Below are 21,406 nucleotides of genomic sequence, written 5' to 3'. Positions count from 1 at the left end.
TATGGTTTGCACCAGGATTTTCTACCATGGCACGGAGGTTGCTGCCCAGTGCCTGCCATGCCAATGTCATAACCCGGGAAAGACACCTACAGTGACTGCAGCGGTGGGCTCACTGCCTTGGGGCCCTTTTGTGCATTTACAAATCGACTTAATACAAATGCCTAAATGTATTGGATATGGCTACGTCCTTGTTGTTGTGCGGTTGTTTTCGCGATGGGTAGAAGCATACCCAACTAAAAAGAATGATGCGGTTACCATAGCCAAGTTACTATCACACGAATATGTGCCTAGGTTTGGGATCCCTGAGGTCTTATCCAATGACAATGGTCCCCATTTTACAGTATAAACACCACCTCCCCTGTCCTTACCATCCCCAGTCTATGGGGGTGGTAGAGAGGCAGAACAGGATACTAAAGAACAAGTTGGCTAAGTTGCACGAAGAAACAGGTCTGAAGTGGCCTGAGGCCTTACCCTTGGCTCTCGTGACCATGCGCTCTCATCCCAACCGTTCCACCTCCCTGTCGCCGTATGAGATAGTGATGGGATGTCCCATGCGCCTCCCTGTTTGTTTCCCCACCCCTCACAGTTAAACAGATGGACATCCATTCCATGGATGAGGGAATGTTGGTTTATTGCATAGCCTTGACTAATTCTCTTAAAAGCTTGCATTCCCAGGTCATGGAGATGCAGAAGAAAGCTACCACTGAAGGGTGCCACCAGTAGGCTGGGAGATTTGGTCCTCATGAAGGTCTTCCAGAGGAAACACTGCCTCGAACCTCGTTGGGAAGGCCCTCACTGGGTGCTGCTGACCACTCACACGGCCGTGAAAGTCTAGGGATGACCTTTTTGGATCCATCTCACAAGTCAAGCGGGTACTGACCATGGACGAAAGTGTCTGAGCCAGAACCTTGACTAGAACATCAGGATGAGGACTCGAATCTTGACCCTCTCCTGTGTGGCCCTTGCAGGGCATAGACTAACAATTCTGCAGTCCAAAGGATGTAGGCAATTGCCTCACAGGACAACCGGACCAAGTGTTGGATCTGTACTCATTTCCTACTGACCTTTCCACCTCAGCGATGCTTTTTTTGGCCCTCTCCTTAGATTCTGCATGGTCCCAAGGTAGTATGGGACTGTCAACCGCCGTGTGCCCACTTGAAGGCGGCAGCCCACTTGTGTGGCTGTTAGAAGGAAGTATACCCAGGGTTTTACTTGGGTGGGCAAGGTACCATTAAGTTCTTGTGCCTATCTTACTGATTCTGAATATCGGGAAGCCCGATTCCACTTTTACAACGAGTTGGGCCCATTGACATAGTTTTGGAAAAGCAAAGGGAATGAGTCGACATGCCTACCCCAGGTCTCTTCCTCTGAGACCAATCTTACATATACTAACTGGAGTGGGTGTGACTGTCAGCAGGCGTTTAATTTGACCCTGGGCAATTCCGCAATCAATTGGGCCTCAGACGGCTATGTCGAAGGAAGGCTTGGGCCCTGTAATTATAGAAATACTACTAGAGGCCCAGACCTACTGGCACTATAAGCACTACGGCTTAGTCTGACCTGTTGAATTCGCTGGTATGCCCAGACCAACCCTACTTTCATTTGGAACTGGCTTAGATTCTGTCAGAACCATATTCTTTGGTACCCGACCCTTGTTCACAATGGTTCCGACTGGCTTTGTGGAAATAGGGCCGGTAAGAACCTTCCCGTTGATTGGGCAGGGACCTGCACCATTGGCAGTATTATCCCAGAGGCCTTTGGGGTTTAACGCTTTGCTATTCACTCCCTGGGACCTTTGGGGCGTCGTAAACGATCGGTCTCAAACCCACTGGTTACCTGCAATACCGGGTTCCACCAGTTTGTCCAGGCCCTCACCCCGGGTCTGGGAGTCTCAGAATTAGAAAGGGCTATCATTAACATCTCTGCCACCATGGAACTCATTGGGAACATAACCATGGATGCCGTCCAGGGATTGCAATAAGAAATTCAGTCCCTCTCTAAAGTAGTACTCCAGAATCGATGGCCCTGGACTCCCTATTAGCAGCGCGGGGAGGGAGTCTGTGCAGCCATTAACAAATCTTGTTGTTTTTGTATTCATGAGGACCATAGAATCGAGATGGATGTGAGCAATATTCTGGAGCAAGTCCGCCTTCTCCATTCCATGGCTAAAGAAAAGCCTTCTGATCGGTGGGGATTGGTCCCTGATATTGGAGGGTGGCTTGGAGGACTTTTTTAAGACCCTCCTCGAGTGTGTCGTGGTAGGCTATGCCCTTATCATCCTGTACGCGGTCATACAGCTCCTCCTTTGTTGTTTTCGCCCTGGCTGCCGATTAAGGACCCCTCAAGCCCTGGGTAACAACCCAGCAGCCCAGTTCCTTCTGCTCCTCAATGATCACGACCCTATGGACAAGGAAGCCGAGCGACTAGGGGAGTTAGTACTTGAGTAAGGTTCCGAGTTGTCCTTGAAGGACAAAGTTGGGGGGGGGGGGGGTAGGTGGAGCATTGAATCCATAATAAACTGTTCCTTAGTGAAGATTGCGGGTTTGCTGAGCTCAGAATGACGAAGGTAGCCAAACAAGACGTACTCCCTGTAAGTCACAACAACCATCAAAGGACAGATGATACAAACGAAGGATTGAAAATACTTGTTTTCTATTGGTCCAACATACAGTTTTCTATTGGCCAAAATATGCTGTCCTTTCATTGGTTTAAAATGAAAATTTGACTGTGATATTATTGGTATGTTAACATGTAAATTAAGGAACTGAACTGGTACTGTAAACCTATTGGCTGAAAATGTTAGAAGTATCATTGTTTCGCTGGATTCGGCAGAACATCGCAGTGAATCTCACTGCGTTGTTCTCTTTGTGCATAAGCCAATAAAGCTTGATTTGAAGAGTACTCGCCGTGCCCTATTTGTTAATTTCCACATATACATTGCATTAATGTAGAAGCTGAAATATTATAAAATTGAAAGAATAAAAATCAATGGAATTTTTAGTCATGGAGAAATTTGACATTCCATAAAGATTAAGTTATTTTGTTTTAGGGCCAGAGATGTCTTTCAGCAATAATTATAACTTAGTACTAATGTTCCCTTTAAGCTGCACAGATGGATAGCAATCTGGAACATATAGTGCAGGGAACCAACAAGCCACGCACAACCAACATTCCCTTTAAGATGCACACATATGTGTCTGTGCCGAAACTTAAAAAGACTGCACTGCAACAACCTAATAGGAATTTGAGGGAACCTTGCTTAGTACGCTATCAAAAACCTAGTTTCACGTCATTTAACAAAGTGTAATGTTGGGCGGCACGGTGGGGCAGTGGTTAGCACTGTTGCCTCACAACGCCGAGGACCCGAGTTCGATCACGGCCCTGGGTCACTGTTTGTGTGGAGTTTGCACATTCGCTCCATGTCTACATGGGTCTCACCCCCACAACCCAAAAAGATATGGAGGGTAGGTGGATTGGCCACGCTAAATTGCCGCTTAATTGGAAAAAACAAGAATTGGCTACTCTGAACTTAAAACAATATTTAATGTTTTCCAAGGGTTTTACAGCAAGACTGATAGCATAAAAGGGTAAGCTCTAGTCAGTTCATTGACATCTGTTCGATTACACTATATAGATTTCAATGTAGCATATCCTATGGAGACGCATTCGCACAATGACAGAAACTTGTAGATTTCCATATTTAAGTCCACCAATGCGGACTCCACAAGCTGCTGCCAGACAGTTTCACCACCATTACTAGTGCAAAGTCCAGGTCAATGCGATGGACAACCAAGGACAATTTTTATGTGATGCAATACTAATATTTCAAGGTTGACAGGCTTTATGAAGAATTACATGTATATTTAATTTTGTGGCATTATGATCAAAACTTACATTCTTTAAAATAAATTGCATGCTTAGGAATTATATTATCTGAGAAAATGTATAACTTAATGGGTTTAGAACACTATACTTAGTATATTTTGCAGGGAAAGATGCATGTTTGTGATTTTTATATTATCACAGAATCCAAAATTTTTATGTCACATGACTGTAAGTTTCAAACAAATGACCAATTGTGACTGAGCAGAGACTGAGGAATAATTAATTGGGTATTTTGGATGTTTCAATATTGTTGCATTCTTAAAAATCATTCCCAAACATCACAACATGTCAGGGAACCGTTGATCTGACTGCCCCCCCACCCCAATCCCCCACCACTTCAATCCCCCAGCAATTCAGTTCCTAACTTCCTTTCTTATGCTCCTATTTTATTACTCTAGGAGGTATTATTACAAGATACCAGTTCCAGCTTCAACCTGGTCATTTTATTATTGCGATCTTTAAGTTTCTTTTGTAATTTAACAATTAACATATCTATATTTAACTAATGTCCCCATTAATGAGGAAAATGTTGGCTATCAGCATCTTATATCTATCTTTATGATGCCAAAAGAAAACTGCATTCAGATCAGCTGAAGTGTTTTGAACGTATCAAGTGACTGTAATAATCAATATTTAAGAGACAAAACATGTCACACAATAATTGAAGCAAAATACATTCCCACGATATCTTCATCGAAAACATACTAAAACAGTACCTGTAATATTTCCTCCGGATGATCCCTGGCAGATGCTATGAAAAGAGAATGCCCGCAAACAATACCTTCTGCTACAAAATACTTCAGCAACATCCGTGAGTAGCTTTCATACCTATCTTCCTCTGCAAAAATAAGCACAAATAGCAATTTGCTAAATATTAACAGATAAAAATTCAATAAATATCACAGGATATCACTACGTATTAGAATCCTAAATACGTCTGTGCAGAAACACCGCATAATTCTTTGCTAAACACTCCCCATCTTGGGGCTTCTAATTTTTGTACGGCATACCGTTTAAGTTCAATTTATCCGGAAACAATTGTCAAAGATTTGTTCTGTACCTTGTAATATGTCCTCAAGTTCACGGGTTTTAAATGTTTCACCTTAATTAGGCTAATTCAAAAGGTCTGACAGCTAACAGAAGGTGGTCTGGTAACAAAGCTGATCCCGCTTACATCTTTAAGGAATAGATTTAGCATTTAATACTCGCCAAGCTGGTTGGTAGGCAGTGAACCATGTTCTTTGTAAAGTCGACCCTGTCAGTAACATGCCCGTCTTAAAATTTTAATTGATATCATAAAATTACTTCCAATTTATCTCTACAAATAGTTTTGTTCTCTGAATTGAGTCATACCAATCCCACCAGCATTTAACATACTATTTATACTAGAATGATGACATCATCTCCCTACTTTTTTTATGCAGCTGACAGTGGATTTGAAGAGGGAAATAAGTTTTATAGTGATATCACCAAAATCCTTCTGATTAAATTGGTATTTAAAATTTGCAGGTATTGCAAATCTTTATCATCTCATTTATTTAAACCGAATGTATGGTACAAACTCACTTCGTTGTGAGTTATCAGGTCAGTCCATTTGTGGAAAATAAATTGTATCCCACTGTTCATTAGATATGCTCCATTTAGCTTTCATTACAGCAGTAAATGTCTTTTGTTAATTTAAAAATACAGATTTTTGGGAGACTTCTGTATGGAAAATGTGGAAATTTATAGTGCCAAATGTCAGACTGCAGATCCAAAAGCCTCACCAAGGCACACTTATTTCAGGACACTCAGAATAAGCTAAAAACAGACCCTCCACCCCCCCCCCCCCCCCCCCACTTGCATTACAGAACACTGCTTCTGCATTCAAAAGGTTAACAATCAACTCAAAGTCAATCTTTTAAAAAACGCCACAAAAACGCACTGACAATATTTTTGATGACTGTCAGCAGCTTCTGTAAAGAAAATGACAGCTCTACAATTTGTCATTTTTTTGAATTCTCTATTAGTAATTGAATTTAAAAAGGTTTAATGACCTAGAAATCAGAGGACCATGTAAGCCCTCAGATGGCATTCTTTTAGGTCTTTTGATGGTATCAAAGTTAACAATAACAGGTCACAACTGAAAGCCACTACAAGGGTGTGACACACTTTTAGATTAGAGGCCACTTCAGTCATCCCTTTCCTTAGGCTGACTGGCACTAAAGATATTCCTTTCAGTGAAACAACAATTGCTTTAAACCAGCCAATAGCTGTCTTTAAGCAATTCTTATCAGTCACAAGCATAAATAGTATATGTAATATAAAGGAAATGGGAGGATCTTAAAGGAGACTTCCAACTAAATGCTAGCAAAGCCCAGCATTTGCCAAGAAATTCATCAGCATACATTATTTGCGTTTTTTTTTTTTAAATAGAGTCATCGAATCATTCTTTAAAAAGAAAAGGTTCTCAGAGTTCAAATAAAATTCTGGACAGTGTTTAATATTAATTAGATCTGCATGTTTGAGAAATGATATTGATGCACCTGTTCTTTGCATTTGCAAAGATTACTGTGTACAATCAAATGCAGCAGACAACGGGATAAACAGCTTTCAATACTAAATCTAGAGGAAACAAACAGAGATAAAAATTGCTTTGATATTGAAAAAGGCCAACTTTTCAAAAAATGACCTCCCCGCCCCCCAATAAACGTTAGCAAATCTGGAGAGTTTATTTTGGGACTGCCATGGGCTGCGCAAGACTGGAATTTAACTTAATACAAAAGCACCAAAATATTCTCCAAGGAAGGTAAATTACAAAAATGTTAAGATATATGTTGCAAATATGCGGATCGAAATTAAAAGATTAACTCAATAGCCAGGAGTTACTGACATAACAATGTATTCTAAATGCTAATAAGTGTTCATACTTAAGCTCACTGAACATTTAACCGTAAATTTATGTCAAATTCAGTTTTGTGAATAGCAGCAGATGAAGCAATGCAATATATAACACCTATACCGTCAAATATTTTTGGTTGTCCATGGGATGGGATGAAATTGAGAATAGGGTGGAATGTTCCATTCTGAAGACTGTGCAATGGTGGGATGGAAGGTGGGCATGACTCCTGCTTTTCAGCTGATTATGTATGCATAAACTAGCACCTCTTAGTATCTTGTGGCAGGGCAGGCTGGGATTCGTCTGCCCTACTGTTACCTCATCGGGTTGAAGTTCCAGGCGCCATATTTAAATGGCACCCACACCAACATTCATTTTCTGCAGTTCAGGACCTTTGTTGGGAGTGATGTCCTCCTGAAGAAGCAAGTCCTCTGCTTCAAGTTCAGTGACAGGTACCTGGAGATTCCTCCAGGCAGTCCAGGACCAGTGGGGGGTCCGCTCCTCCCACGCTGGGAGTTGGAGGTCTACCAATCTCATGTGCAAGGCTTGGGAGGAAGTTGCCAATAGGTCAGCATCTGTGGACCTCAGAAGAGGACCGCTCTCCACAGCAGAAAAATAATAATAATCTTTATTGTCACAAGTAAGCTTACATTAACTGCAATGAAGTTAGCCGAGTCACCACATTCCAGTGCCTGTTCGGGTACACAGAGGGAGAATTCAGAATGTCCAATTCACCCAACAAGCAGCTCTGCCAGGATAAGTTACCCTCACATTCTCTTTCACAGGGTTACAGTGCACAGGGATCTCACACACTACCAGCAGAAGGGACGTCACCACTGATTCTCTATCACACTTCAACATCTTCATCTCCTGTGACATCCTGAACAAGTTGCGTCTTTAGCCCTTACTTAGGTTCACTCAAGTACATACAAAAGGCTTGCGTGTTTATCATCTGCTCTGGCATCCATCCTGCTTAATCTTTCCAGCCTCTCTCTCTCCCTAAGCCTCATGCATTACAGCACATTCACAAAGGTGCTTGAATCTGGAGGAATACAACCAGGCACCATCAATCTCAGTCAGGCCATTGTCAGGATGCCTCCTTTAAGTAGACTCGAGCCCAGCCCTTCACTATATAAGGGACTAACTGTTGAGCCGTGTAAAGCCTGAATCTCTCTGCTGCAATGCATAGGGTTGTTTGGAGCATTTTACATATGTACTTTAACTATGGTTCCTTTATAGTCGAATCCTGATTTTTTTCACGTTCCTCTGAGAGGCATAAATGGTCAGTCATACCAAATCTACATTGGACCCGAAGCCCCAGTGGAAGAATGCACACCTTGAGTTAAGGAGCCCAAATCCTTTAACTTGCATTTGAATCTTCCTAACATGTATCAGTTGAGCCTTGCTCTCCATGTCCAGAAGCGGAAATTATTATGGTGCCCCTTCCAAAGTCAACTCCTCCCACAAGCACTCAGACTCCATCCCCAGCACTTCTTTTCCAAGGCTTTTTTTCAACTGTGTCTTTACATCGGCTGTCAAAATGGTACAGGTCTGGTTTTACTACAAGACCAGCATACAACTCTCCCTGCTCCCCCATCATTGTCCAAGTCCCTCCTTTCGCCCTGGAAGAGCAACATGTACAAGTTTACCTGGCTCAGTGAGCGTTGCGCATGAGCAGTGGTAGGGGCCACATCCGGAGTGAGGCACAGCCAGAGCAAGTTTTAAACTTGGGAATTTGAAACAGAGTGGAAATTCAATGCAGAGTGGGAATTCAAGTGCCCTTTGCTTTTTCTCCTTGCTTTGGAACTTTTAAATCTTCAGAGTGTTCTTGACCTGCTGCAGCTGAGGCCATAAGGGAGAGAGCTGATTAGTAAGTAGTGGTAAGTCTTTTCAACTTTTATCACACAGTTGAAAATACGTTTGTGGTTTATAAACTGTAAGGGCTATAATTGGTAGTATCAAGGACAAGGAAAGAAAGGTCATTGAGAATTGGATTCAATCAAAATCAGGAATCTTCCAAATTTAAAGAGGTAAGTCATGTCAGGAGAGCTCAAAGCCTTGGCTTGCTCCTCTTGCTTCACCTGAGAAGCTGGGAACATTTCCAGTGCCCAGCACCAGCATTTGTTCAGGGAGTGTCACCAGCTACAGCTCCTGGAAACCCAGATTTAGGAGCTGGAACAATGGCTGGGGACACTGAGCATCCACGAGATGGAGAGTGTCGTGGATAGCACATATCGAGAGGTGGTCACACTGCAGGCTGAGACTCTATGGCAGGAAGTGAATGGGTGGCCACCAGGTAAGAGCAAGAGGGCTAGATAGGCAGTGCAGGAATCTCCTGTGGCCATTCCCCTGCAAAACAGATATACCGCTTTGAATACTGTTGAGGAGAATGACCTCTCATGGAAAGCAGCAATAGCCACATCTGTTGCACCACTATAGGTTCTGCTGCAGAGGCGAGGAGTAAAAAGTGTGAGAACGCAATAGTTATAGGGGATTTATTTGTAAGGGGAATGGATAGGTGTTTTAGTGGCTGTGAATGAGACTCCAGAATAGTATGTTGCCTTGCTGGTGCTAGGGTCAAGGATGTCTTGGAGTAGTTGCAGGACATTCTGGAGGGGGGAGGGTGAAAAGCCATTGGGCATGGTACATGTAGGTATCAATGATATTGATTTTTTAAAAAAGGTCCTATAAGCAGAATGTAGGGAGTTAGGAAGAAAGTTTGAGAAGTCAGACCTTAAGGGCAGTGGATCTCAGGATTACTACCAGTGCCACGTGCTAGTCAGAGTAGAAATAGTAGGATATATCAGGTGAATACGTGGCTGTGATGGTGTGAGGGGGAGGGGGGACCAGTACAAACTGGACAGGTTACACCTGGGCAGGACCAGGACTGATGTCCCAGGGGGAGTATTTGCTCGAGTGGTTGGAGAGGGTTTCAACTAAAATGGTAGGTGGATGGGAACCTATGCAAGGAGTCAGAGGAGGAGGAAACAAGAACAAAAACAAAAGACAGAAAGGGGAATAAGAAAAGTGATAGGCAGAGAAACCAAAGGCTTGATTAAAACAGGACCATAGTGAAAAATATTGGGAACGATACAAATAATGTTAAAAAGACAAGCTTAAAGGCTTTGTGCTTTGCCACGTGGAGCATTCGCAATAAAGCGGACGAACTAACCGCGCAAAAAGATGTAAATGGGTATGATGTAATCGGGATTACGGAGACATGGCTGCGGGGTGACCAGGGATGGGAAACGGGATGTTCATGAATATTCAGTATTTAGGAAGGACAAACAAAAAGGAAAAGGTGGTGGAGTGGCAGTGCTGATTTAAAGAGGAAATTAACACAATGGTGAGGAAGGATATTACCTCTGACAATGTGGAATCTGTATGGGTAGAGCAGGGAAACACCAAGGGGCAAAAGATACGAGTGGGCAGGGCGGTGGCGCAGTGGGTTAGCCCTGCAACCTCACAGTGCCGAGGTCCCAGGTTCGATCCCGGATCTGGGTCACTGTCTGTGTGGAGTTTGCACATTCTCCGTGAGAAGGTGACCAAACAGGTGGATGAGGGTAAAGCAGTTGATGTGGTGTATATGGATTTCAGTAAAGCGTTTGATAAGGTTCCCCGCTGTAGGCTACTGCAGAAAATACGGAGGCATGGGATTCAGGGTGATTTAGCAGTTTGGATCAGAAATTGGCTAGCTGGAAGAAGACAAAGGGTGGTGGTTGATGGGAAATTTTCAGACTGGAGTCCAGTTACTAGTGGTGTACCACAAGGATCTGTTTTGGGGCCACTGCTGTTTGTCATTTTTATAAATGACCTGGAGGAGGGCGTAGAAGGATGGGTGAGTAAATTGGCAGATGACACTAAAGTCGGTGGAGTTGTGGACAGTGCAGAAGGATGTTACAAGTTACAGAGGGACATAGATAAGCTGCAGCGCTGGGCTGAGAGGTGGCAAATGGAGTTTAATGCAGAAAAGTGTGAGGTGATTCATTTTGGAAGGAATAACAGGAAGACAGAGTACTGGGCTAATGGTAAGATTCTTGGCAGTGTGGATGAGCAGAGAGATCTCGGTGTCCATGTACATAGATCCCTGAAAGTTGCCACCCAGGTTGAGAGGGTTGTTAAGAAGGCGTACAGTGTGTTAGCTTTTATTGGTAGAGGGATTGAGTTTCGGAGCCATGAGGTCATGTTGCAGCTGAACAAAACTCTGGTGCGGCCGCATTTGGAGTATTGCGTGCAATTCTGGTCGCCGCATTATAGGAAGGATGTGGAAGCATTGGAAAGGGTGCAGAGGAGATTTATCAGAATGTTGCCTAGTATGGAGGGAAGATCTTATGAGGAAAGGCTGAGGGACTTGAGGCTGTTTTCATTAGAGAGAAGAAGGTTAAGAGGTGACTTAATTGAGGCATACAAGATGATCAGAGGATTGGTTAGGGTGGACAGTGAGAGCCTTTTTCCTCGGATGGTGATGTCTAGCACAAGGGGACATAGCTTTAAATTGAGGGGAGATAGATATAGGACAGATGTCAGAGGTAGGTTCTTTACTCAAAGAATAGTAAGGGCGTGGAATGCCCTGCCTGCAACAGTAGTGGACTCGCCAACACTAAGGGCATTCAAATGGTCATTGGATAGACATATGGACGATAAGGGAAAGCCCTTAGAGTGGTTTCACAGGTCGGCACAACATAGAGGGCCGAAGGGCCTGTACTGCGCTGTAATGTTCTATGTTCTATGTGTTTGCGTGGGTTTCACACTCACAACTCAAAGATGTGCAGGCTAGGTGGATTGGTCTCACTAAATTGCCCCTTAATTGGAAAAAATCAATTGGGTACACTAAATTTATTTTTAAAATCATATGAGTGGGCGTTGTACATAGACCCCCAAACTGCATTGGTGTTGTTAGGAATGGCATTAAACAGCAAATTAGAGATGCATGTGGTGAAGGGACATCTGTAATTGTGGCCGATTTTAATCTGCATATAGATTAGGCAAATCAAATTAGCCACGATACGACAGAGGAAAAATTCCTGGAGTGTTTACGCGATGGTTTTCTGGACCAATACATTGAGGAACCAACTAGAGAGCAGGCCAATCTAGACTGGGTACTGTGTAATGTGAACAGAATCATTGGCAATCTAGTTGTGCGAGACCTCTTTGGGATTAGCGACCATAATATGATAGAATTTTTTTCATCAAGATGGAGAGTGAAATAGTTGATTCTAAATCTGGGGTCCTGAATCTGAATAAAAGAAACTATGATGATATGAGGCGTGAATTGGCTTTGGTCGATTGGGGAACATTACTTAAAGGGATGACAGTGGATAGGTAATGGCAAACATTCAAGAAGCACATGGGGAAGCTGCAACAATAGTTTATTCCTGTCTGGCACAAAAGTAAACAGGAAAGGTAGCCAATCCATGGCTTACAAGGGAAATTAGACATAGTATCTGATCCAAGGAAAAAACATACAAATTGGCCAAGAAAAACAACAGCTCTGAGAATTGGTGCTGTTTAGAATTCAGCAAAGGACACTAAGGGATTGATTAAGAAGGGGAAAATAGAGTATGAGAGTAAGCTTGCAGGAAACATAAAAACTAACTTTAGAAGTTTCCATACGTACATGAAGAGAAAAAGATTGGTGAAAGTCCCTCAGTCAGAAACAGGAAAATGACAAACAAATGGCTGAGCAACTAAACACATACTTTCGTTCTGTCTTCACAAATGAGGACACAAATCAGATACCAGAAATGTTGATAACGCAGGGTTTAGTGAGAGGGAGGAACTGAAGGGGATCAATATTAGTCGAGAAATGGTGTTGGTTGGGGAAATTGATGGAATTGGGCGGCATGATGGTTAGCACTGCTGCCTCACAGCTCCAGGATCCCAGGTTCAATTCCAGCCTCGGGTGAATGTCTGTATGGAGTTTGCTCTTTCTCCCAGTGTCTGCGTGGGTTTCCTCCGGGTGCTCCAGTTTCCTCTCAGTCCAAAAAGTGCAGGTTAGGTGGATTGGCCATGCTAAATTGCCTTTATTGTCCAAAAGGTTAGATGGGGGTTACTGGGATAGGATTGAGGCGAAGGCTTAAATTGGGTGCTCTTTCCAAGGGCTGGTGCAGACTCAATGGGCCGAATAGCCTCTTTCTGCACTGTAATTTCTATGACCTATGATGGCTGATAAATTCTCAGGGCCTGATAATCTACATCCTAGAGTACTTAAGGAAGTGGCTCTAGAAATAGTGGATGCATTGTGGTCATCTTCCAGGATTCTATAGACTCTGGAACAGTTCCTGCAGATTTGAGGGTAGATAATGTAACTCCACTATTTAAAAAAGGAGGTAGAGAGAAAACAGGAAATTAGTAAGACAGTAAGCCTGACGACGGTAGTGGGGAAAATTCTAGAATCCATTATCAAAAATTTTACAGAAGATCACTTAGACAATAGTGGCAGGATCGAATAGAGTCAGCATGGATTCATGAAGAGGAAATAATGCTTGACAAATCTACGAAAATTCTTCGAGGATGTAACTAGTAGAGATGACGAGTGGGGAGCCAATGGATGTGGTATATTTGGACTTCCAGAAGGCTTTGGACAAAGTCCCACAAAAGAGATTGGTGTGTAAAATTAAAGCGCATGAGATTAGGGGTAGTATAATAAGATGGATAGAAAACTGGTTGGCAGACAGGAAACACATTTTTACAAATTGGCAGGCAGTGACTAGTGGGGTACTGTAGGGATTGGTGCTAGGACCCCAGCTATTCACAATATATAGATTAATGATTTAGGTGAGGGAACAAAATGTAATATCTCCAAATTTGCAGATGACACCAGGTTGGGTGGGCGGGTGAGCTGTGAGGAGGATGCAGAGATCCTTCAGTGTAATTTGGACAAGTTGAGTGAGTGAGCAAATGAATGGCAGATGCAGTGTCATTTGGAGAAATGCAAAGCTATTCACTTTGGTCGCAAAAACGAGAAGGCAGACTATTATCTGAATGGCCATAAATTAGGAGAGGGGAATGTGCAACGAGGCCTGGGTGTCCTCATACAAGTCACTGAAGGTAAGCATGCAGGTGCAGCAGGCGGTAAAGGTGGCAAATGGTATGTTGGCAAATGGTAGCAATGGGACTGGGTTAGCACAGTGGACTAAACAGCTGGCTTGTAATGCAGAACAAGGCCAGCAGCCCTGGTTCAATTCCCGTATAGGCCTCCCCGAACAGGCGCTGGAATGTGGCGACTAGGGGCTTTTCACAGTAATTTCATTGAAGCCTACTTGTGACAATAAGCGATTATTATTAAGAGGATTCAAGTACATGAGCAAGAATATCTTGCTGCAATGAAACATGGCCGTGGTGAGGCCACACCTGGAATATTATGTGCAGTTTTGGTCTCCTTATTGGAGGAAAGATGCTCTTGCTCTAGAGGGAGTGCAGCAAAGGTTTACCAGACGGATTCCTGGGATGGTGGCACTGACGTACGAGGAGAGATTGAATCGGTTAGAATTGTATTCGCTGGAGTTCAGAAGAATGAGGGAGGATCTCATAGAAACCTATAAAATTCTAACAGGACTAGGCAGGATAGATCCAGGAAGGATATTCCCTATGATGGGTGTGCCCAGAACCAGGGGGTCACAGTCTAAGAATACGGGGGTAGACTATTTGGGACAGAGATGAGGTGAGAAGTTTCTTCACCCAGAGAGTGTCAGCATGTGGAATTCGTTACCACAGGAAGTAGTTGGGCCAAAACATTGTATGCTTTTAAGAAGTAGTTACATATAGTACTTAGGGCGAAGGGGATCAAGCGATATGGAGGGAAGTGGGATTAGGTTATTGAAGTTGGATGATCAGCCATGATCATAATGAATGACAGAGCAGGCTTGAAGGGCCGAGTGGCCTGCTCCTGCACCTATTTTCTGTGTTTCTATGAACACTCTCCTGCCTGCCCCTTTAATCATGGAGTCCATCGTTATTCTCGTTAAAGTCCTTTCCTCTTGTCTGAACCATTTTTTGTGGATATCTCCACACCCCATATCAACCTCACCCCTCCCCTTGTTGATACCCTGTGCAGTGACCCACCAAAACCACCCCACAACCCATGAGACCAGCAACTACCCTCTTCCCTTCCTTACCAATTGCCCATTTATAGTCTGCAGATGCCTTCTCTGACTGTGATTGGGCCATCTGCTGCCCAGTACCAAACCACAGGACCCAAATGCGTGAGGGATTGACCACATCCTGCACACCATGCTGGATATGACTGACACTGCATAGACAGGCCCTGCCCTAGCCCTGGATGAGGACCAAGAAACACATGCTAAGCATTGTCTTAAAGCATGGTGTGCGCTGGCCCCGGATTGCCTTTACATTCTGGCCCCAACTTCATGGTGGGCACTGACTTGGATCTCGAGAAACTTATCCCTCCTCTTCCTTTAAACACTCCACACCCCAGTCATGTGTCTTTGTCCACCCCTCCCCTCCTGTGTGCTCCAGTCATCAAACCCCCACCCCCAAAATCATGTGTACCATCCCCACTTCCCTTGTCGCTGTCCGGTACTCAACCCCACATTCATCAATTCGAGCATTTGCCTCCCCCCCCCCCCACCCCTATTGGTCTTGTCTGAGCCGCCTTGGCACAGAGTCACAGCAGCCGCACGGGCAGCGGTGAAAGGTAGACAAACACAGCACGTACAAATATCAAAATTGCGTGTGAAGTGAAGTTTGTCAGGTGCATGCCACTCGGGGCAGCACAGTGGCTAGCACTGCTGCATCACAACTCCCGAGGCCTGGGTTCAATTCCAGCCTCGGGTGACTGTCTATGTGGAATTCGCACGTTCTCCCAGTGTTTGCGTGGGCTTTCTCCGGAAGCTCCGATTTCCTCCCACTGTCCAAAGATGTGCAGGTTAGGTGGATTGGCCATGCTATATTGTCCCTTAGTGTCCAAAAGGTTAGGTGGTGTTACTGGGTTACAGGGATAGGGTGAAGGCATGGGCTTGGGTTAGGTGCTCTTTTCAAGGGCCGGTGCAGACTCGATGGGCCGAATGGCCTCCTTCTGCACTGTAAATTCTATGATTCTATGCTATATACAGTCATTAGTCAGACTGGGGTCGAATTATATTATATTATAGTTGAATTATTTTCTGGCGGGGCAATGACATTTGGAGTGTGGATGTGATTGTGGAGAGCTGGGTTTTAAAATGAGCATTCATGAGACACAGAAGTATGCAAGTGCCATTTCTGACATGGCTTAGCAGTAAAACCGATATGCCATGAAGGTCTGGAGGGGAAAATTGCAACCCATTTTTCCGCGGCCAACAACTGACTTTTGGCCGCACAAATTTTCCAGTCCCTCGCACAACTGGGAAATCCCACCCATAAAATATAAAGTGTGCCAAGAGGTTTCAGATACATTTCACCTGCTGTTTTTCTTTCCATTTAAATATTTTGCTCAACTTATTCCACAAATTCTGTGTCTAATCCTTTGATTCCTCTGTTCTTATATATTTGTGAGTTTTCTTTTTATTCAAAACCACCTGGAAATTTTCCTTGTAAGGCACTGAACAATTGGTAGAAAGATATTATTTATAATATAGATCAGGATTATAATAAAGTTCACTTAAAATTATGTGCTCTGTGTTTTACAGCAGTATACTTCTGTATATATTAAAGGCAAAGTCACTAGTTTAGGATGATCTGTGTGGCTCCCAGCTCTTGACTGGTACTTCCAAGGATTGCAATAGTCCATTTTTCTGTGAAATAGTCTTGTTGAGAGACTGGAAGAAGTGGTGCATTACTGTGATTTCATACTTGTAAGAGTCAAAATTCTAGTGTGCATCATCATAAGTGAATTATGAAATTGTTATCTAGTTAATCAAATCTGGTAACCCATTGAAACTGGTATGATACGTATTTATTCAACAAACGTTTTGCCAAAAATATATTGTTTAAGGATCTATGCCATCCTTGACTGCTGATGTTCAAACAATATAATGGGGGCACGTGTGACAAGTATAAAGCAATTTGTCTCAGTGACTTTGTATGCATTTGTTTCCTTTCTGTCGTGGCGCAGGACAATTTTAAAAAGCTTACTCAAAATTATAGTTACATATAATAAGTAAACCTATCATGCACATTAGGATGAACAAGAAATGACGTGTAGAATCCCTCCAGTAATCAGATAAAGGAAAATGGAGATTAAGGAATATGGAAATAGGGTGGGTAAGTGGACTAAGCTTGCATGGATGGTAAATGTCGACATGTACTGCTTGGGCTGAATAACCTTTTTCTGTGGTGTAACTTCTGTGTTATGAAGTTCATGTTCCTTATCAGGATTCTGCTGCCATTCAACAATTCCTCGAGCTTCATTCTTTGAGCTGAATCACTGTTGTGCGATTTCATGTCAAAATTCTGACATGAATGAATGCACGATGAAAGGTTGTTAAAGATTGTAAATCTTAAAAAGCTCAGTCTTCAGGTACATGGATATTGAGGATTCTTCCACAGGCACTTAGTCACTACACAAAACTGATTAATCAAAGCTTAGAGAAACTCAGTGATCAGATGCCCATATCCAATTAAAAAGCACAGCGTCTCTCACAATTAGAATTCTCACAGAAAAGTGATGAGATCACCACATTGAAATGAATCTAAAATCCTCACTTAGGAGCAATAATAATGAGCTGGGAATACTATTTCGCCAGTGCTCACCTTTATTTCAGACACTTAGAAATGGCTGTGCTCTGTACTTCAATACACCAGTCAGGAAAGTTTTATCTACTTATTAAGTTTCATTGTAATAAACTGCAGATTAAATACCATACTACATAATTGCATGGTAGAAATTCAGAGACTTCAGCAGAATTAGCTGTGACATGCTTGAAATTATGTTGTATCCCATTTACTCAGTGTTCAGGTGCTACATGTTGTCTTGAAATTCAAGTTAAAATTGAACTGTGGTTATACTGTATAATTGAGCGCAGGTAGAATGGCTTTCTCTTTAAATAAAAGTTATCTCGCAGTGTATGCTGTGCTTGATTCAACCCTCTTAAAATACTGGAGTTGAATTGCTTGGCTATTTCAGCTAGACACCAAACTCTGCCGAGACTCCTGACATATTGATGGAAACGTAACCTCCTAAAAAAAGAGTTTTGCTGGAAGGATAAGTAAATAGTTTCCATGCTGACTCCCTTTCCCATTGAAAAAGGCACGTCTGGCTATATTTTCCAGCTTGTAGGATGAAGAGGTGAATTTAAAAAAAAAAAAAATCCTTTATCAGAGTTACAAAGCCAGAGCTCAGTGTGTGGACAGGGGAAAACCCCTAATCCAGCTCCTTACCTGCTCCAAAAACCAATTCAAATTGAATCCAATTCATGGTCCCCACAAGACATACCAGGTCCCGGCATTGCACCTGACCTCACACTCATCTTAGCCAAAAGGCCGAGAAGCGATGAAGAGGTGATAATTTGATATACCCCACCCCACCCACACACAGTCTGGAAGGGTCAGAAATGAAGGGCAGCAAACAAGTGCATGAATTGGAGCTTAAAATGTGGAGCCCATAAATGTAAACTGGTTACAGAGCACGTTTTCTAGTAAAGAAGAAAGAAACAGGAGTACGATTAGAGAATGCTTGTGCGGCCCTCGAATATCCTGGAGCACCTCATCCCCTGAGCCAGTTTTCCAAATACTGGTCAAATTATAAATGGAAGATTCTGCATGGAGCTACACTTCCAATCACATGCTGTTTCTTTCCAATGCTTGCTGTTGATGAGCTCAGCAAATGTGGTAGAGAAGGCAACTTTGATGAGAGGAGCAGTGAATACCAGCAGTGGGGAGTTCGGGACCTGGAGAGTTGAAAGCCGGGGAGCTGAGTAACAGGGGCCAGGGAGTCCAAGGTTAGGCAGTGGGGGGTGCTAGAGTGAGAAGGGGAAAAAGACGGGTGGGGGTTTTGAGTGGGAAGAACGGGGTGAAAAGAGAGGGAATGGGCTGCAAGTGGGGGGAGGGGGGTGCTGGGAAACGGGAAGGGGCCAGTGAGTGGGGGGGGGGGGGGGGGGGGGGGGGAGAAAGAGTGGTTGGGGGGGAGAAAGTGTGGTTAGGAGGTTGCTGCGAGTGGAGAGGAGGAGGCTGTTGGTGTAAACTTTTTGCCATGATGATTGCTTTTTGCTACATGGTGTTTTCTGCTGAGAGTGAACTTTGGACTAAGCATGACTCTAACAGATATATCCTGCAAAGACAATGGGTCAAGTGAGGATTAGTGCTCCACGGATTGCAGATGCTGTTAATCTAAGCTGTCAATACAGCTGCGATCACATCCAGGACTGGCAACTCATTTGATATGATTTGATTTATTGTCACATGTACCGAAGTACAGTGAAAAGTATTTTTTTTGCGGCCGAGGAACGTATACAGTACGTACATAGTAGTCACAAGAATAATCAACAGGGAACATTGACAAATGGTACATGGACAAAACAGTGATTGGTTACCAGTGTGGAACAAGGGGCCAAACAAAGCAAATACATGAGCAAGAGCAGCATAGAGCGTCGTGAATAGTGTTCTTATAGGGAACAGATCAGTCCGAGGGGGAGTCGTTGAGGAGTCTTATAGTTGTGGGGAAGAAGCTGTTCCTATGTCTGGATGTGCGAGTGTTCAGACTTCTGTACCTTCTGCCTGATGTAAGGGTCTGGAAGAAGGCAATGCCTGGGTTGGAGGGGTCTCTGATAATGCTGCCTGCCTTCCTGAGGTAGCGAAAGGTGTATACAGAATCAATGTGGGGGTGGCAAGTTTGTATGATGCGTTGGGCTGAGTTCACCACAGTCTGTAGTTTCTTGCGATCTTGGACTGAGCAGTTGCCATAGCAGGCTGTGATGCAGCCGGATAGGATGCTCTCTATCGCACATCTGTAGACGTTTGTGAGAATCGATGCCGACATGCCAAATTTCTTTAACTTCCGCAGGAAGTAGAGACGTTGTTGGGCTTTCTTGACTGTTGCATCAACGTGAGTGGACCAGGACAGACTGTTGGTGATGGTGACCCCCAGGAACTTAAAGCTATCGACCATCTCATGACCTTAGGACTGGCAACCCATAACCTTATGTAATCACGCGCGCAACATATAGATTTGACAAATGTAAGCTTCTGTGTCAAGAATTGATAGCCATTATGGCATGAACTGAGATACAAAGAGAATAAGGATTGAGAACTAAAAATGGTATGAACTGCGAAACTAAGAGAATTGATTGGCTGCATGTAAATGAGAATGCAAACTAATTTTGCTTTGAAAGTGTAAATTAAGCCAGTTTAAGCCATAACTCAGAGAGAAAGTGTGCTGGCAAGACTGCGGAGTCTAAGACCTTTCTCCCAGAGATTTGGAAACAATAAATTGCTTCTTTTGCTCACGTTGTCTATTTGTTAATATTTTTCACCCAACAAGGCCGTGAACGGCGAAGTAGGGGGCCGTGAACATGAGGTGCCCGTGAGCGTGAGAGTTGGGATCAGTGAGAGTTGGTGAGAAAGTGTGAGGAGTTGAGTATGAAGGGGTGAGTGGAGTGTGAGTATGTTGCAGGGGCAGAACATCGCCACAGATCTGACTAACTCCCAGTACCAGGGTTCTCATTCACCCTCACCCACACGTGTACATCATCATGCACTCTCCTCCACTCCACACTGGCACGGGAATGTGCTGGAAACACATACTCTCAACCTGTTCTCATTTGCTCAGTAAGTTGCTTCTTTTCAAACTTCAGTTTTTTGTTTAAAATGTTATGCCAAACTTTATCTTTCTGAAATTTGTTTTTGATTTGTGGGTGCACATCTGAAAAGGGTCGACAAGTCTGAAATTAGAACATAAAGCCGATTGAGTTTGCCATTCAATATAATCTTAGCTGATTATCGGCAATTCCACTTTCCTGCCTTCTCCCCAAGAGATTAAAAATCTATTTCAGCCTTATAAATATACTCAACTATGGAGCATTCACACACTGTGTGGTAGGCATTTTCAAAGATTCACAACCCTTTGAGTGAAAACATCTCACATCTCATAATATCATCCTCTTATCCTTATACTGCGCCTCCATGCCTTAGATTCCCTAGTGTGCAAATTCATTCAAGATGCTTGTTAAGTATGTTTGTTTGAAAGCCGCAAATTAATTTATCAGAATAGCAAAATGAATGGCATAGTGGCAACAGCTTGGCTCATTTAACATTACTCTCAAAGTCAAAAGATTGTGGTTTAAGCCCATTACTAACAGTTTGAACTTATGCTATAAGCTGGTCCTTTGTCGAATACTAAATGTGTACTGTGTTGAGGGTGCAGTCCTTTAGATCAAACATTCAAAAGTGGCATGTTTTAGTGATTCAAGTGGGTATTAAACATCCTCTGGCATGAGTATTGGGAGGGACAGATACCACTGGAGCAGGAAACAATAAATTATTAGGTTGCTCCAGAGTAAGGGGGAAAGTAATAAAGTCTAAATTAGGGTTATTGTACATATATGAAAAGGCACTGTGTATGATAAATAAGATTGGTGAGTTGCAGGTGTGATGTTGTGACTATAATGGGGACCTGGCTCAAAGGAGGGCAGACTGGGCAATAAATATACCTGGATACAATGTGGTCAGGAAAGAAGGAAAGGTGAGGGATTTCAGAATTGATAAAGC

The 21,406-nt window shown here is 43.3% G+C and overlaps 1 protein-coding gene across 3 annotated transcripts in view; it reads right to left on the bottom strand.

Annotated features, from left to right (window-relative positions):
* elp4 (elongator acetyltransferase complex subunit 4) overlaps positions 1-21,406 on the bottom strand; it is a 500,372-nt gene that overhangs the window by 385,700 nt on the left and 93,266 nt on the right. For all 3 annotated transcript variants that reach the window (XR_011933067.1, XM_072466249.1, XM_072466248.1), the window contains exon 3: positions 4,602-4,723. Coding sequence is in view for 2 of the 3 variants with exons in the window: in XM_072466249.1 (XP_072322350.1) it covers positions 4,602-4,723 (122 nt within the window). In the remaining variant the exon portion in view is untranslated. The remainder of the gene's footprint in view (positions 1-4,601; positions 4,724-21,406) is intronic.

The sequence above is a fragment of the Scyliorhinus torazame genome, chromosome 10, assembly GCF_047496885.1.
Source record: "Scyliorhinus torazame isolate Kashiwa2021f chromosome 10, sScyTor2.1, whole genome shotgun sequence".
Taxonomy (NCBI): domain Eukaryota; kingdom Metazoa; phylum Chordata; class Chondrichthyes; order Carcharhiniformes; family Scyliorhinidae; genus Scyliorhinus; species Scyliorhinus torazame.
Note: the sequence above shows the minus strand (reverse complement) of the source record. Positions and strands in the feature narration are given on the sequence as shown.